Here is an 18285-nt window from a genome sequence, read left to right as displayed (position 1 = left end):
GACATAAAACGTGTCAGAACGGAGCGCTTTGGCAGAGGAGGAAATGAGAGATCTCCCTGAGGAAAACACAGAGAGAAGGTAAACACTGCCCATGTGCTTATATTACCCAGATTACAAAGTGGGTTGATTACCAGTAAAGTCATCCTTTAATTGGGTTCATGACACTTTGAAAATACCTGAACAACAGCTTCACAATATTAAATGTCTTTTGTGATATAGCAGCAACAGTATGGCTTTTTATTGAGCACAGTTACCTGGTCTCAAATGTTCCATGAAGATGGTCACTCCACTACAGTATCTAATTTTTGTCCCTATAGTGGTACAGTATCAAGCTGTTGGAATGTATTCAATATCGACTGACTTCACAGACAGGCACATCGATCATGTTTGTTTTTCCTTTGTCCACAGACAACGCCAACAAGTTTCTGTTGTCTATGTTCTCCATGGAGATGTTCATGAAGATGTACGCACTGGGCCTGCCTTCCTACTTCATGTCACTCTTCAACCGCTTCGACTGCTTTGTGGTGTCCACCGGCATCCTGGAGCTCTCCCTGGTTCACATGAACGTCATGTCCGTCATGGGCATCTCCGTGCTGCGCTGCATACGCCTGCTGCGCCTGCTCAAAGTCACCAAGTAAGACAGCTTCTGCTGCGCCTGCTCAAAGTCACCAAGTAAGACAGCTTTATACGCCTGCTGCGCCTGCTCAAAGTCACCAAGTAAGACAGCTTCTGCTGCGCCTGCTCAAAGTCACCAAGTAAGGGAGGTACGGTGGTGCAGTGGTAAGCACTATCGCCTCACAGCTCGAAGGTCGTGGGTTCGATTCCCACCTGGGACGATGTGAACGCTGAAGGAATGCGTGCCCGTCCGCATGTCCTCGAGTGCCCACCGCCCGGGTGGGGTCGTCAAAAGGGCCTTTCTGTGTGGAGTTTGCATGTTCTCCCCGTGCCTCCCGGGGGTTTCCTTCATATAGGAACCCCCTTCACAAAAACATGCAATATCCTGGTTGCTAATGTGGTTCCTCCTCTGGTCGTTAAGGGCGCCTGTTCAGAGGGAGGGGAACTGGTTGGAATAGCATGAACCTCCCACGTGCTATGTCCTACTGGTGAAGCTTCCTCTGGCAGGTGAAAAGAAGCGGCTGGCTGACTGCCTATGTCTCGGAGGAAGCATGGAGCCAGTCTCGGCTCTCCCCAGATCGGCATGGAGTAGCAACCAGGATTGAGAAATCAAGTGAGCACTAATGGGGGATAAAATGGGATAAAAAATCGGGAAAAAAATTATAAAAAAAAAAAAAAAAAGTCACCAAGTAAGACAGCTTCTGTGAAGGGCTTTTCATTGAGAGAAAATATCAATATGGTCATTATCATCACTGAGCCATCACAGATACAAGAAACAATGACACATAAAGGCTTCACAGCATCATATAATTCAGCAGGTTGAATTTAACGCGGCCCTAGGGCCACTTTGTATTTTGGTGGCTCCAGATACTGTCTGAGAAATGTGAACTTGAATTAATTTGGACAAATGGTGTGACTCTTTAGGGTCTTAATGAGTGGGGATGGTCCATGCTTGTCTGTTGCAGTCCCACTTTGTGACTTCGATGAGTGGTTCTCAAACGTTTTCATGTGAAGGACCCCTAAACTGACAGATTCGAGTAGACCACCCATTTGATAAGATTTTGTCCCAGGACCCCCCGTCTTTTTTTGCTCTTAGATGTTTTATTACAGAAAGTGAAACTCATGGCCAATATAGTCATACCTTCTGTCATTGTGTTACTTATGGATGGAATCAGTGAAAATAAATGATTCGACCTTTTGCCGGGGACCCCCTGGAACTCCCTCAAGGACCCCACTTTGAGAACCACTGATTTAGACTACTGATGAGACTGATTTAGACTACTGATGAGACTGATTTAGACTACTGATGAGCCTGACTACTGCTGGATCTTTACATAAAAACCTTCACTAGTGCATCTTCATTAGGATGACTATAGTTTGATTGCTTGCTCGCTTGATCATTTGATTTTGTGCATCTCAGATACTGGACATCTCTCAGTAACCTCGTGGCTTCTCTCCTGAACTCGACGCGTTCCATTGCCTGTTTGCTGCTCCTCCTCTTCCTCTTCATCGTCATCTTCTCCCTGCTGGGGATGCAGGTGTTTGGAGGGAAGTTCAACTTCCCCGATAAACCCAAACCCCGAAGCACCTTCGACAGCTTCCCTCAGGCCCTCATCAGTGTGTTCCAGGTACAGTAGGATGGATGTTGAATGCGATGGAGAGTTGTTGGGGGTGATCATTTAAGCAATATACAGTTCAGCATAGACTCTGGTAAAGGCTCATTACAGAGTAGCACAATAATGAGTCCCTCAAGAAGACCTAGCCTCCTGCTCTAGGAACAAGTCAAGTTTGTGTTCAGCGAGATAATCTTCACAAATGAGTGCTGAGGCGACTACTGTATGAGTAGGTATGCCAAGAGAGCCCTGGAGCTGCTAGAAGGCAACGCTTGTGTGGAATTATTTTATTCGTTATTGAATTATTCTGATGATTCAAAATATCATTTAGTAAACATGCTGATGAGGACGTGGTGTGTGTGCGTGTGTGTGTGTGTGTGTGTGTGCGTGTGCGTGTGCGTGTGCATGTGTGCGTGTGTGTGTGTGTGTGTGTGTGTGTGTGTGTGTCAGATCCTGACAGGGGAGGACTGGAACACAGTCATGTATGATGGCATCATGGCTCATGGAGGACCCAGCATGCCTGGGATTCTAGTCAGCATCTACTTCATCATCCTCTTTGCCTGTGGAAATTGTATCCTTAAAGCAACATATTCTCATGAAATGTCCCTATGATATAATAATAATAATAATAATACATTTTATTTGATGGCGCCTTTCATGACACTGACGGTCACCTTACAATAGAACAATAAGTGGAGGGCAGTACGGACAGCGACACACTGTGTTTACACTACTGCCCCTAGACTTTGGACACCCTGGGTTCGAGGTTCGAACACGCGTCCCCGGTGTGAACCACCCCGGCCACTACACCCTGCAGCGCTCCGCCTTATTTGAAAGTTGCACTACCCACCCTGACCACTACAGCCTAAGCAGCTCCGCCTGATTTGAATGTTGCACTACCCACCCTGACCACTACACCCTGCGGCGCTCCGCCTTATTTGAATGTTGCACTACCCACCCCGACCACTACACCCTGCGGCACTCCGCCTTATTTGAATGTTGCACTACCCACCCCGACCACTACACCCTGCAGCACTCCGCCTTATTTGAATGTTGCACTACCCACCCCGACCACTACACCCTGCGGCACTCCGCCTTATTTGAATGTTGCACTACCCACCCCGACCACTACACCCTGCGGCACTCCGCCTTATTTGAATGTTGCACTACCCACCCCGACCACTACACCCTGAGCGGCGCACCATCTTATTTGAATGTTGCACTCTCATGGTGTCAATTTCAGACATTGTGTGTGTTTGTGTGCACGCGTATGGGTGTATGTGTGTGAGAGACCAATGATCACCATGTCACCATCACCATTTTCATGTCGTGATGAACTTTGACCCCTCACACTCTCAGTCATCCTGCTGAACGTCTTCCTGGCCATTGCTGTTGATAACTTGGCCGAGGCTGAGTCTCTGACTTCAGCCCAGAAGGAGAAAGCAGAGGAGAAAAAACGGAAGAAAGCGCTCAGGTAAGTCTAAGGTTAAACATCCCTCAGTTCATCAATAACCAGGCTGCTGTCTTTCATACAGACTTGACACATTCTCATATTACTTGTACATTACCATATGACCATTAGAGATCTCAACAAGAAATAGACCCTTTTCACAACCGCCATTTTGTGTCTAAAAGGCAGGGTAAACACAGGTGCAACCAACTCACTAATTAGGGCCCCAGCACTGGAACACCTACATGATGGACTGGATGTTGGAAACCCTAATTAATGTTTCGGTACACCTGTGTTTATCCTGCATTGTAGACACAGAATGGCCACCATGAAAAGGGTCTATTTATGTCCAGTAGGTGGCGTCTCAAATGACAAAACACAACGGGGTGAGAGAAAGAGAGAGGGAGTGGGCGAGAGGAGAGAGAAGGAGCGAGCGAGCAAATGGGAACGCCACAAACTAGTTGTGTTTATTCGCCGTGTAGTTACAGCAAACGAGAGATGTTGGACAAATAAAAGACATCGCTTTTAACAAGTAGACAAAGTCTTGACACTTGATTGACTCAAAAATTAGCAATCAGCACCATGGACAGCGCAGAGTGCTCACTGGTCACACGTAGGCATTTCCCCCCCTTTCTTTTTTGCGCACCCCGCACCCGACCCGACCAATAATTAGCATTATGGGCTTTTTTGGGCCCCATCAGGTTCTGGCTGAAACTGAGAACTCTAATGACCATCATGGTACACAAAATAACTGGTGTTTGATTAGTGTTTATGTCAGTGAGTCACCTGAGCATGCATGATAATACTATAGATACATGAACAGCACTAATAGTACCAGACATGAAAAGCATGTTTATTGAGCAAAAGAACCATGTGTTCTACTACATGTACACTACTAATATGTTTAATATGTGAATCTATTCACATATTAGCATGTAATATGTGAATATAATGTGTTCTACATGTACCACACTATTTAATATGTTTAATATGTGAATCTAATGTGTTCTACATGTACCACACTATTTAATATGTTTAATATGTGAATCTAATGTGTTCTACATGTACCACACTATTTAATATGTTTAATATGTTTAATATGTGAATCTAATGTGTTCTACATGTACCACACTATTTAATATGTTTAATATGTTTAATATGTGAATCTAATGTGTCCTACATGTACCACACTATTTAATATGTTTAATATGTTTAATATGTGAATCTAATGTGTCCTACATGTACCACACTATTTAATATGTTTAATATGTTTAATATGTGAATCTAATGTGTTCTACATGTACCACACTATTTAATATGTTTAATATGTTTAATATGTGAATCTAATGTGTTCTACATGTACCACACTATTTAATATGTTTAATATGTTTAATATGTGAATCTAATGTGTTCTACATGTACCACACTATTTAATATGTTTAATATGTGAATCTAATGTGTTCTACATGTACCACACTATTTAATATGTTTAATATGTGAATCTAATGTGTTCTACATGTACCACACTATTTAATATGTTTAATATGTTTAATATGTGAATCTAATGTGTCCTACATGTACCACACTATTTAATATGTTTAATATGTTTAATATGTGAATCTAATGTGTCCTACATGTACCACACTATTTAATATGTTTAATATGTTTAATATGTGAATCTAATGTGTTCTACATGTACCACACTATTTAATATGTTTAATATGTTTAATATGTGAATCTAATGTGTTCTACATGTACCACACTATTTAATATGTTTAATATGTTTAATATGTGAATCTAATGTGTTCTACATGTACCACACTATTTAATATGTTTATTATGTTAATCTAATGTGTTCTACATGTACCACACTATTTAATATGTTTATTATGTTAATCTAATGTGTTCTACATGTACCACACTATTTAATATGTTTATTATGTTAATCTAATGTGTTCTACATGTACCACACTATTTAATATGTTTATTATGTTAATCTAATGTGTTCTACATGTACCACACTATTTAATATGTTTATTATGTTAATCTAATGTGTTCTACATGTACCACACTATTTAATATGTTTATTATGTTAATCTAATGTGTTCTACATGTACCACACTATTTAATATGTTTAATATGTTAATCTAATGTGTTCTACATGTACCACACTATTTAATATGTTTAATGTGTTAATCTACGGTAATGTGTTCTACATGTACCACACTATTTAATATGTTTAATGTGTTAATCTAATGTGTTCTACATGTACCACACTATTGCTTCCCAGAGCCAACATGCCAGACAAGGCAGCAGAGGAGAAAGCGCTTATGGCCAAGAAGTTGGCTGAGCAAAGGGCCAAGGGTATAGAGGTCATCCCTACTACTGCCAAGGTCAAGCAGCCCATATTTGCCACATCAGTTGTGCAACATCAAATCATCTTAAATATTATAATATTGTTTCATCGTGTCATTTTCAAATCTACAGCTCAAAATAGACGAGTTTGAGTCGCATGTGAATGAGATCAAAGACCCCTTCCCTCCTGCTGACTTCCCTGGTAAACCCCACTGCCTGACACGCCACAGCCTGTTTCCACGATAACCGCGTTATTATAAACTCAAAGGTGAAGATGTCAGACCTCCCCTCATCTCTCTCTCTCTTTCTGCTTGCTGCCTATAGGTGACGATGAGGAGGAGGACCCTGATATCCCGGAAAGCCCCAGACCTCGTCCAATGGCAGATCTGCAGTTGAAGGAGGAAGCAGTGCCCATGCCAGACGCCAGCTCATTTTTCATCTTTGGCCCTCAGAACAAGTATAATGACATTGCGGTTGATAGTGATGAAAGTGTCGTGATCATTATGGGAATGATAATGAGAATATAGGTGGGTGGGTGGACAGCACAGTCTCCAAAAAACTGTGACGTAGTAATGTTGGTCCACAGGCCAAAACCGCTGTAGTTTCACAAAAACGTTTAAAATGGTTAGAAGGTAACGTTTGTCCGCGACCGCTATAGGGCGCCTAACGTAACGACAGTCTGATATTGAAATTGCTCGCTGACAAATAAGGTGAAGGGTTGGGATCGTGGTTGGGATTGGCGGACCAGTAACGTCTTTAAAGCAAGAGACCTGTTCCGTTTTTTAACCGTAACCCAAACCATAAGGCTAACCTTAACCACGTTGAAGGATAAGTCTACGCACAAATGAAAAGTCAGTCACTATGTACTCATCCCCTTGCCAGGACTGTTTTGTGGACTAAAAAAAATCACTAAGTTGTTTTAGTTCCATGTTTTAGTTTCCTAAACATAACCAAAGTTGTTTAACATAACCAAAGTTGTTTTAGTTAAACATAACCAAAGTTGTTTTAGTTAAACATAACCGAAGTTGCTTTCTTTGCATTTTCAAAGTAACCAACATTTGTTTTCAAATTGACTTTGAGATTCTACAATTTAAGATGTTCACCTTCAACAATTTTAGAGTCGTTATCGAGAAACGACATTGTTTTTTTTTCTTTCTGTCCACCGACCTTACACAATGTGAGTGGGTGGATGGAGTGACATTGGGCCATTTGTTTCTGCAGGTTCCGCAAGCTCTGCCATCGCATCATCAACGCCACCACCTTCACCAACATCATCCTTCTCTTCATCCTCCTCTCCTCCGTCTCTCTGGCTGCTGAGGATCCCATTGACCCAATGTCCTTCAGGAACCAGGTCCGCCTGCACCACCATTCCATTTTCAATGTTAAGTTGGAGTTTAAGATTGAACATCTAGTTCTTCATCCACAATTTTAACGTTCTATAATTAATATCATCGACGTATTTAGGTGTTGGCCTATGCCGATATCGTCTTCACCTCAGTGTTCACAGCGGAGATTGTACTCAAGGTAATTATAAGACTGCATTATTGCTCCTACTTCTTTAGTACACACTTGTGGTATATAGAGTTCGCCTAATGCTCCGCCCCACTTAACCTCCCCCCAGATGACCACTTATGGTGCCATCCTTCACGAAGGCTCTTTCTGCCGGAACTCTTTCAACATCCTGGACCTGCTGGTGGTCAGTGTGTCCCTCCTCTCAATGGGCATGGAGTAAGTAGTGTTCACAAATGCGCCTAAACATCCTCATCACATCGACCTTTCAGTCTGATAAAATAGTACGTTTTTAATTCCTTCAAAATGTAATGTCTGATCTAGATCCAGCGCCATCTCCGTGGTGAAGATCCTCAGGGTGTTGAGGGTTCTCCGACCCCTCAGGGCCATCAACAGAGCCAAGGGACTCAAGGTGCGATGCCTTTTGAAGAGACAGTTTCATTTCGATTTGAAAGACGTCATCGTACCGACTTGATCCTTATTCTGTGTGTGTGTGATCTCTCCGTCTGTGTAGCATGTGGTCCAGTGTGTGTTTGTGGCTATCAAGACCATTGGAAACATTGTCCTGGTCACCATGCTACTGGACTTCATGTTCGCCTGTATTGGAGTCCAACTCTTCAAGGTGAGGAGAGCAAATAAACCCAGCGGCCGGAATCAAATGTTGGATAATAGAATATCGAGGTAGATTTGAAACAAAACGCAGGTTAATTTAAATGCAAATAACAGAACGTTGGTTATGCTGAGGCAAGTAAAACAACTTGGTTAAGGTTAGGGTTATTGTTTGGGTTAGGCTTAAATAACAAAAAAAAGTTAATTGTGCCTCACAGCTGAAATGCAGACGTTGGAAACATGACTGGGAATCGAACCTGGAACCCTTACTCGCCACCGCGCTCTTTCAATAGCAGACTCTGTATAACATTCATATTTACATATCTACAAATGTGATATGCAACGTATTTTGGTTCAGAAATGTTCATATGCTATATCATGGATTGCAGAAAACGTACAATGCTGATATTTGATTCTGGCAACTGGGCCTTGTATTTGGTGATTGTCCTTAAGCGTTTTCTCCAGTTGTCCTTTGACAAAGGTACTGTATCCTTATATATATCCTTTACAGGGCAAGTTCTACGCCTGTACAGATCCTGACAAAATGACTGAGGAAACATGCAAGTAAGCTTGATAAAACATATTATTCATATGTTTGTTCATTTTCTCCTCAGTGCCAATGTAATGGATGACACCTGTGCATATTACATACGGGTCCTCAGAATTCTATGCATTTAAACTATTATACATGCAGAGTTGGTTGAAGGGTACTGTACAGAGCTATGTAGATAGATGTACATATCTGTTGATCCTTCACAAACTTCATCAGTATGTTTATTTTTGGACATGTACCTTTTGGACATGTACCTTTTGGACATGTACACTGTCTATTGAATATTTTTGTCTTGAAAAGGACTTCATTTACTCTGGTCTTGATCTTCACTTGGGTTTGACCCCCTTTTGGTGGCCCTGGACTTGATTTGAGGTGACTTTTCTAGAGCTGTGACTCACTCACTCTAACCTGCCTGTCTCCCCCCCCCCCCCCCCCCCCCTCCCCACTCTGTGGCTCAGAGGTTGGTATATAAAGTACCAGGAGGGGGCGCTCCATGAAATGGAGGTCCGTAAGAGGGAGTGGATCAACTCCGAGCTCAACTTTGACAATATCTTCAATGGGATGCTGGCTCTCTTCACCGTCTCCACCTTCGAAGGATGGCCAAAGTGAGACACCATCTCTTCTGCTTCTATAAAGGCCAATGTGTTATACGTTATGTTATAATCATGTTTCCATAGCGACGCTGTAGGTCTTAGTGATGCTGCCTGAGCCCACAGAGGCTGCCACTCATATCTTACGTGCACCTCTCCAAACTGTGACTGTATGCCCTGTATATTTCATATTCGCATATTTTATAGTTTCACCTTCTATCTACAGTGGGTTCTGGTGGTGGGGGGGGGGGCTTACAGGGGAAGTTGTTATTTGTGATGAATTTGAATAACTTTTTGAACATTAATCTATGGGCGTATGGAATATTCCACATTTCTGTTTTTTTATGGTAACTCTAGAGCCTAAATGTCAGCTATTGGACGTCGAGTTCGGCCTCCCTTGCATTTGCCCCCTGCTGGACTAACAACTTTTCTGGGGGAAACCCTGTAGCATGTAGGCTATTCCACTATAACATCACACATCTATGACGTATGGATGCATTGTTTACTTCTGTGTGTGTGTGTGCGCGTGTGTGTGTGTGTGTGTGTGTGTGTGTGTGTGTGTGTGTGTATATGTGTGTGTGTGTGTGTGTGTGTGTGTGTGTGTGTGTGTGTGTGTGTGTGTGAGGGGGGGGTACGCGATGTCACTTCTTCCCTACATGCCTGCGTCTCTTTCTATTCCCTCTTCTAGGCTTCTGTACAAAGCCATTGATTCCAACCTGGAGGACACCGGCCCGGTGTACAACAACCGTGTGGCCATCTCCATATTCTTCATCATCTACCTCATCCTCATCGCCTTCTTCATGATGAACATCTTTGTGGGCTTTGTCATCGTCACCTTCCAGGAGCAAGGAGAGCAGGAGTACAAGAACTGTGAGCTGGACAAGAACCAGGTGGGTCAAGACGGGGAAGAGGTGTGCTGTGCTATGGTGTGACGTGTGTGTGTGTGTGTGTGTGTGTGTGCGTGTGTGTGTGCATGTGTGTGTGTGTGTGTGTGCGTGTGTGTGTGTGTGTGTGTGTGTGTGTGTGTGTGTGTGTGTCTGTGTCTGTGTCTGTCTGTGTTGGTCAAAAACTATGCATGGATGTGTATCACGATGCCCTGTCATACATGGAAGTGCCAAAATCTCACAAGAGAAATGTGAAGGAAATAGGTATAGTGTAAGGGAAACCAGGGTATTTCTGTGGAAATGCGTGTTCACTGGTCCTCCTGGCACTAGGACCATGGGTCTTTCTCCATGTCGCGCTCTCTGTAAACCAATCATAATACATTATCTCCCTCCCGCCCCCCATTTCAATCCCTTCAGCGCCAGTGTGTCCAGTATGCTCTGAAGGCACGACCGCTGCGCTGTTACATCCCCAAGAACCCCTACCAGTACCAGGTGTGGTACATCGTCACCTCCTGCTACTTTGAATACCTCATGTTCCTCCTCATCATGCTCAACACCATGTGTCTGGGGATGCAGGTATGGACACAGCGTGCATCAAATCAATCAATCAATCAATCACTTACACAACAAAAATATATTAGAGGTGCATCGATACACCTATGTGATACTTCAACTAGCTGGACTTTATCACGATAAAATACTTTTGCGGTGTGAATATACAAAATAAAGTGCCAGCTGTGCTAACCTGGCAGCGTTGATAGGAGAAGTGAAGCAGCTCCCTTAACCGAGCTTAACAGAATACTTCTGCATGTGAGACTTATAGTCTAGCAGAAAGGGCCCTCAGATTTTGAGATACCCCTACCCGAGGTAGAACAAATGACAACAATGATTTTTCTTATCTTTAGGGTCTCCCATTAATGAAATTGATTGTTGTCAAAAAAAAAATTGGGGGAAAAAATGTTTTTTGGCTGTTCTTTAGATACCCCAATCCCTGAAAAAGAGCCAAATTAGGCCAGTCCGAATAGGGGAAAGGTGACAAAAAAGCCAATAACTTGAGAATGCTCACTCTTTTCCTCATCAGATTTGCTGAGGTATGAACCAGGTGGCTGCCCTACATCACCAAATAGTCAGAAAATGATTTACTTAAAAAGATAGTGAATTATAGTCCTGTAAATATAGCTTTAGTTTAGGCGGAAATTGTACTTTGTGGTGATAGGAATATAGGACTCCATCACTTTGCTCTCATTTATCAGAAAAACTGAAATCCCTGAAAAATATACCATTACTGAATTGTCTAGGGTGCTATTAAACACTGACCAGCAGTTGTATGAAGATATCTGGTACAGTTCTATTGCAAATGAGATTTCTTTAGACATAGGCCTACTACGTCTTCTTCACTGAAACAGTCAAATGATTGTATGTTATTCCGAATGGGGACTAAGTGGCATAAAAGCCTATAACTTGGGAATGCTCACTCTTTTCCTCGTCAGATTTGCTGAGGTATGAACCAGGTGGCTGCCCTACATCACCAAATAGTCAGAAAATGATTTACCTAAAAAGATAATGAATTATAGTCCTGTAAACATAATAATAAAACATTTTATTTGGTGACACCTTTCAAAGCACCCAAGGTCATTAAGTGCATAAAAGAGACATGACATTCTAAAAGATCATACATAAAAACAAGTATTGCAAACACCAGCATCATTAAAATACGACGAGCGTAGATATAAGAAAAGACAGGAGATACACACGGCAGGCGAATAACAGATTGAGTACTGTATACGATTAAAGGTAGTAGGCCAATTTGAACAGGTGGTTTGCCCCACTGGCTACCGTCGATCAAACAGTGCTTTGCCCCACTGGCTACCGTCGATCGAACGGTGCTTTGCCGCACTGGCTACCATGTATCTAACGGTGCTTTGCCCCACTGGCTACCGTGGATCGAACGGTGCTTTGCCCCACTGGCTACCGTGTATCTAACGGTGCTTTGCCCCACTGGCTACCGTGGATCGAACGGTGCTTTGCCCCACTGGCTACCGTCGATCGAACAGTGCTTTGCCCCACTGGCTACCGTGGGTCGAACGGTGCTTTGCCCCACTGGCTACCGTCGATCGAACGGTGCTTTGCCCCACTGGCTACCGTGGATCGAACGGTGCTTTGCCCCACTGGCTACCGTGGATCGAACGGTGCTTTGCCCCACTGGCTACCGTGGATCGAACGGTGCTTTGCCCCACTGGCTACCGTGGATCTAATGGTGCTTTGCCCCACTGGCTACCGTGGATCGAACGGTGCTTTGCCGCACTGGCTACCATGTATCTAACGGTGCTTTGCCCCACTGGCTACTGTGTATCTAACGGTGCTTTGCCCCACTGGCTACCGTGTATCTAACGGTGCTTTGCCCCACTGGCTACCGTGTATCTAACGGTGCTTTGCCCCACTGGCTACCGTGGATCGAACGGTGCTTTGCCCCACTGGCTACCGTCGATCGAACAGTGCTTTGCCCCACTGGCTACTGTGTATCTAACGGTGCTTTGCCCCACTGGCTACCGTGTATCTAACGGTGCTTTGCCCCACTGGCTACCGTGGATCGAACGGTGCTTTGCCCCACTGGCTACCGTGGATCTAACGGTGCTTTGCCCCACTGGCTACCGTGGATCGAACGGTGCTTTGATATGTTCCTATCACCACAAAGTACAATTTCCGCCTAAACTAAAGTTATATTTACAGGACTATAATTCACTATCTTTTTAGGTAAATCATTTTCTGACTATTTGGTGATGTAGGGCAGCCACCTGGTTCATACCTCAGCAAATCTGATGAGGAAAAGAGTGAGCATTCTCAAGTTATTGGCTTTGTTGTCACCTTTCCCCTATTCGGACTCGCCTAATTTGGCTCTTTTTCAGGGATTGGGGTAGTTCTAAAGAACAGCCAAAAAAACATTTTTTCCCCCAATTCTTTTTTTGACAACAATCAATTTCATTAATGGAAGACCCTAAAGATAAGAAAAATCATTGTTGTCATTTGTTCTACCTCGGGTAGGGGTATCTCAAAAACTAAAGCCTTTTTTGAGGACTTGCTGCTAGACTATTAATAAAGTACTCGGTAGTCATTGGTTCTGAAAAACTTGCTTCGGTGCACCTCTAAATGTATCTTAACTGTTGAAGCCCAATCTGGGAACCCAGAGTCTATTTTTTATTTTATAAAATAGACTCTGGGAACAGCCCTACCGTTGTTCCCAGCTTCCTGTACAGCGCGCCTCTCCTGCCACCGTCACTTCCTTTTCCGCGTCTGTGCTCCACTGTTTACAGTCTAAATAGCAACTTACACCGAGACTTTACAGTCATTTTCCACTGTTGTTGTAAGACGAGTTGACGTCTTCTATGCAGTGTGTTTATGCGTTAACGTTATTAGCGAATAGCCGAAACGGACGCGGAAAAGGAAGTGACGGTGGCTTTTCTGTCACTTCCGCTTTCCATTTCGGCTATTCACTAATAAAGTTAAAACTGCATAGAAGACGTCAACTCGTCTTACAACAACAGTGGAAAATTACTCTAAAGTTGCAGTGCAAGTTGCTATTTAGACTGTAAACAGTGGAGCACGGACGCGGAAAAGGAAGAGACGGTGGCAGGAGAGGCGCGCTGTACAGGAAGCCGGGAAAAACGGTAGGGCTGTTCCCAGAGTCTATTCTTCAAATAAAAATAGACTCTGGGTTCCCAGATTGGTTGTAGCCTGACAGGTATCATACGATCATGTTTCTTTTTGAATAGTTCTGCATTTTCCAATCTGTACCTCTCTGACCCGCAGCACTGTAACCAATCAGACCATGTTACCCACTTGTCAGACATGCTGAATGTGATCTTCACCGTGCTCTTCACTGTGGAGATGATCCTTAAACTCATGGCCTTCAAAGCCAAGGTTAGTCACAAGTCTGTAATGTAATGTTACATTTCCCAAACACATCACATGAACCACCGACTCTTTCTAGAAGGACACTCATTGAAAGCTTCAGCTTGGATATGGTGATATGAGAGGTGAAGGACCTGTAGGTGAAGGACCTGGAGGGGTAGGTGAAGGACCTGGCGTGGTTGTGCAGCTGTCATCAATGAAAGACTCACTCTTTTTGACACAGGGTTACTTCGGAGACCCCTGGAATGTCTTTGATTTTGTCATTGTCATCGGCAGCGTGGTGGACGTGACGCTGAGTGAGATCGATGTGAGTACCTTGTCTCTCTCTCTCTCTCTCTTTCACTCTTTCTCTCACACACTCAATATCATGGTCAGACAGCATCATTCTAGAAGTATGACGATTTACCCGGTCCCTGGTAACAGCCACAGTGTATTTCCTGGTAACAGCCACAGTGTATTTCCTGGTAACAGCCACAGTGTATTTCCTGCCTGATCCCTGGTAACAGCCACAGTGTATTTCCTGCCTGTTTCCTGGTAACATACAGTGTAGATTTTCCTGGTCCCTGGTAACAGCCACAGTGTATTTCCTGGTTCCTTGTAACAGCCACAGTGTATTTCCTGGTTCCTGGTAACAGCCACAGTGTATTTCCTGGTCCCTGGTAACAGCCACAGTGTATTTCCTGGTTCCAGGTAACAGCCACAGTGTAGATTTCCCTGGTCCCTGGTAACAGCCCCAGTGTATTTCCTGGTTCCTACTTCCTGGTAACAGCCACAGTGTAGATTTCCCTGGTCCCTGGTAACAGCCACAGTGTATTTCCTGGTTCCTACTTCCTGGTAACATCCACAGTGTAGATGTTCCTGGTTCCTGGTAACAGCCACAGTGTATTTCCTGGTTCCTACTTCCTGGTAACAGCCACAGTGTATTTCCTGGTCCCTGGTAACATCCACAGTGTAGATTTTCCTGGTTCCTGGTAACAGCCACAGTGTATTTCCTGGTTCCTGGTTACAGCCACAGTGTATTTCCTGGTTCCTGGTAACAGCCACAGTGTATTTCCTGGTTCCTGGTAACAGCCACAGTGTATTTCCTGGTTCCTGGTAACAGCCACAGTGTATTTCCTGGTTGCTGGTAACAGCCACAGTGTATTTCCTGGTTACTACTTCCTGGTAACAGCCACAGTATAGATTTTCCTGGTTCCTGGTAACAGCCACAGTGTAGATTTTCCTGGTTCCTGGTAACAGCCACAGTGTAGATTTTCATAACAGCCACAGTGAATTTCCTGGTTCCTGGTAACAGCCACAGTGTAGATGTTCCTGGTTCTGGTAACAGCCACAGTGTAGATTTTCCTGGTTCCTGGTAACAGCCACAGTGTAGATTTTCATAACAGCCACAGTGAATTTCCTGGTTCCTGGTAACAGCCACAGTGTAGATGTTCCTGGTTCTGGTAACAGCCACAGTGTAGATGTTCCTGGTTCCTGGTAACAGCCACAGAGTAGATGTTCCTGGTTCCTGGTAACAGTGTAGATTTTTTGTTTTATCTCAGGTCATGAATACCCCACATAATACAGACAAAGCTTGATGTTTTGATACTCATTGTCTCATCTGTTGTATTTTTTTTTAACTAAATCGTACCTGAGAGTTGCTCCTTGTTGGGAAGAAGATGCAGTCAGAAGACATAACTACAAAAACATATTTCCTTATTTTAACCCCCAAGCTGACTGTGTGGACTGTTTCTATCCTCATACCCCATTCCACCCACCCACCCACCCACCCCACATATATAGAGACACACAAGCCAAGCTCCCCAGCTGGCCCTGGGCTCCAACGCTAGCACAGACGATGCGGTCAGTATAAGCTCCCCCATCCTAGATGAGCCTCCTCCACCTCCTCCTCTGCCAACTCTCCTTCTGCTGCACCACCCCTCTCCCTTCCAACCCCAAAACACCTGGATGTTCTTCTGCTGCACCACCCCTCTCCCTTCCAACCCCAAAACACCTGGATGTTGCCTGTTCTATGGAAGAGGCCCTGCACCAATACCTGAAGGCACAGCTTCCCTCCTCACCTTCCTATTCTCACTTTATTGATCATCATCATACTGTAATTACTCACAAAATCATGAGATGATGATGATGATGATGCGTTTTCCCATTTTAAAGCCCCCCTCCAGTGTTTGACATTTTTAAGATATTTCATATTTTTATATTTTTATATTTATTATATTTATATTGATATTTCAGAGTCATTTCCTGACAATAAGTCACACTGTTCGCCAAATATTTTTTGACAAATAATGTAATTTTGTGCTGAAGTTCCCAAATTTAAGCTGGTGCTAAAATGGGACGATTACATAATGTCTATTATATAGTGGAATGCTATAGTTACAAGTATGACAATTCCGGTTCGGACTCAGGACGAACTAGCATTTTAACTAGCTATCTAGCTAGCTTGAATAGTATATATATACTGTATATATGAATACCGTTTCATACTGGTTTATCTTGCGCAAATAGCATAGCACAGAATCAGATTACGTCCGACTATTATATCGAATATAGAACATTAACGGTTAAACAGATAGTCCACCGACTGGAGGGGGGCTTTAAGTACAAGATCAAAGAAGGATGAAGAATAATACAGTTGGAAATGAAATAAAGGAGCAAATGAACAAAAGCCTGAAAAAGAAAGAAAGGGAAGAAGGAAGGATGCCTTGTATTTGGATGGGCTCATTGCGTGAGTCCCCAAAGCCACATTGCCATGATGTTGTTGCTACATCCCCGCTCCCTCCCATGTCTTCAGTATCACAGTGTTTGTCTGGTTACTTTCTGCCCCCAGCAACTCCTCCCACACGCTCCTTTCCTTTTCCCCGCTTCAATTTTTAGGTGGATACAGATTTGTCACTGTTGATTCCAGATCAGGTGGATACAGATTTGTCACTGTTGATTCCAGATCAGGTGCTACACTGTTGATTCCAGATCAGGTGCTAAGGGCAGAAAATAATCCCTCACTTCATCACACATCTGTCTTTTTTTGCCATCACTAGAGTGACATACTTCTGGTGACTTTACTGTGACACGAGTGGCCAAAAAGGTCGAACTCCATTTAAAGTTGAAATTGTCACAGTTTTCCCACAAGAAGTGAGACCAAGTCTGAAAACACTCACATGGGTCATGGTTGTCCACGGCTCATCTGCTGTGTTTTATAGACAAGTGTCAAGTGTCAAGTATGAGTGCTGATAGCCTCAGTGGTTGTAAAGATAAAGAGCACCACCTGCAAAGAGTTTATTACTGTCACAGAAAATCTAAGGAAAAAACACATCATAATACTCGACTGGCCACAGTGCTGATTTTGACAAGTTATCTCTAGGGAGGGGGGGGAGGGGGTGAACTTGAGGATTGACATTAGACCAAATCTGGAAAACGGCACTTTTTAGCATGATATTTATTCAATTTGTTTAATGCAACAGACAATTTGTTTAACTCTCAAGTATGGATTTACGTGGATATACAATTTTGAGTAAACAGTAGTTTAGTGAAGGTAGCAGTGGTACAGTAAACCTTATGAAGACACAATACAGCTTGCACAGGCACCCATCTTCTGTTTTCTTTTAAGGTGGTCCTTAATTTGACCTCTCATGTCTTGTTTTTCTTCTCAGCTTTCTATGCGGTCTTTCGTCTTCCATTACCCACCGACGCTACACGCACACCTCCATAGCTAGTCCTTCCTCCTCTGACCTCACTTCCTGCTTCTGTCTCTCCTCCCACAGGCAGCACTGGCCTCCTCTGGAGGGCTTTACTGTCTCCACGGCTGTGCTGTAACTATTCACCATGCTTCAGTATTGCATGACTGGCATCCACATGTTGCATGAACTCTGTATTAAGTAGGTTTCAATCATGAGAGACTAGTAGAAAGTTTAACAAAGCTTTAATGATACAACAAATTAGTTTTTGGCGTGTGACTCCATGATATGATGACGCTCTCCTGAGATGATGAGAGGGCGTCGTCGGTGAAGAATAGGATAGGAAATCCCCCATAGGGAATTCTTCAGGAGTCATGACGATGGTGGTGGTCAGGGGAGGAGGTGGGGCGAAAACAACTGCTTCAGCGATGATCAGCAATTGAGAATGACACATGGCACATACACAGCACATAGCAAACAGAGTAAAACATCATGGACTCTGATATACTACGCTGATTAGGTGA

General features: G+C 43.6%; 1 protein-coding gene across 1 annotated transcript in view; it reads left to right on the top strand.

The window, feature by feature from the left end:
- Window positions 1-18285, top strand: part of LOC310799422 (dihydropyridine-sensitive L-type skeletal muscle calcium channel subunit alpha-1-like) — a gene marked incomplete at both ends in the record, with an annotated part of 54021 nt that overhangs the window by 26403 nt on the left and 9333 nt on the right. Inside the window, 19 exons of the mRNA XM_083662006.1 lie at window positions 409-634; window positions 2036-2243; window positions 2679-2799; window positions 3588-3702; window positions 5969-6071; window positions 6166-6235; window positions 6358-6490; window positions 7255-7384; window positions 7498-7557; window positions 7655-7761; window positions 7867-7954; window positions 8057-8164; window positions 8663-8715; window positions 9163-9309; window positions 9983-10184; window positions 10596-10754; window positions 13986-14096; window positions 14311-14394; window positions 17849-17896. Of these exons, the coding sequence (XP_083518132.1) occupies window positions 409-634; window positions 2036-2243; window positions 2679-2799; window positions 3588-3702; window positions 5969-6071; window positions 6166-6235; window positions 6358-6490; window positions 7255-7384; window positions 7498-7557; window positions 7655-7761; window positions 7867-7954; window positions 8057-8164; window positions 8663-8715; window positions 9163-9309; window positions 9983-10184; window positions 10596-10754; window positions 13986-14096; window positions 14311-14394; window positions 17849-17896 (2273 nt within the window). The remainder of the gene's footprint in view (window positions 1-408; window positions 635-2035; window positions 2244-2678; window positions 2800-3587; window positions 3703-5968; window positions 6072-6165; window positions 6236-6357; window positions 6491-7254; window positions 7385-7497; window positions 7558-7654; window positions 7762-7866; window positions 7955-8056; window positions 8165-8662; window positions 8716-9162; window positions 9310-9982; window positions 10185-10595; window positions 10755-13985; window positions 14097-14310; window positions 14395-17848; window positions 17897-18285) is intronic.

The sequence above is a fragment of the Poromitra crassiceps genome, assembly GCF_964638095.1.
Source record: "Poromitra crassiceps genome assembly, chromosome: 27".
Taxonomy (NCBI): domain Eukaryota; kingdom Metazoa; phylum Chordata; class Actinopteri; order Beryciformes; family Melamphaidae; genus Poromitra; species Poromitra crassiceps.
This window is presented reverse-complemented; position numbering and strand designations above follow the sequence as displayed.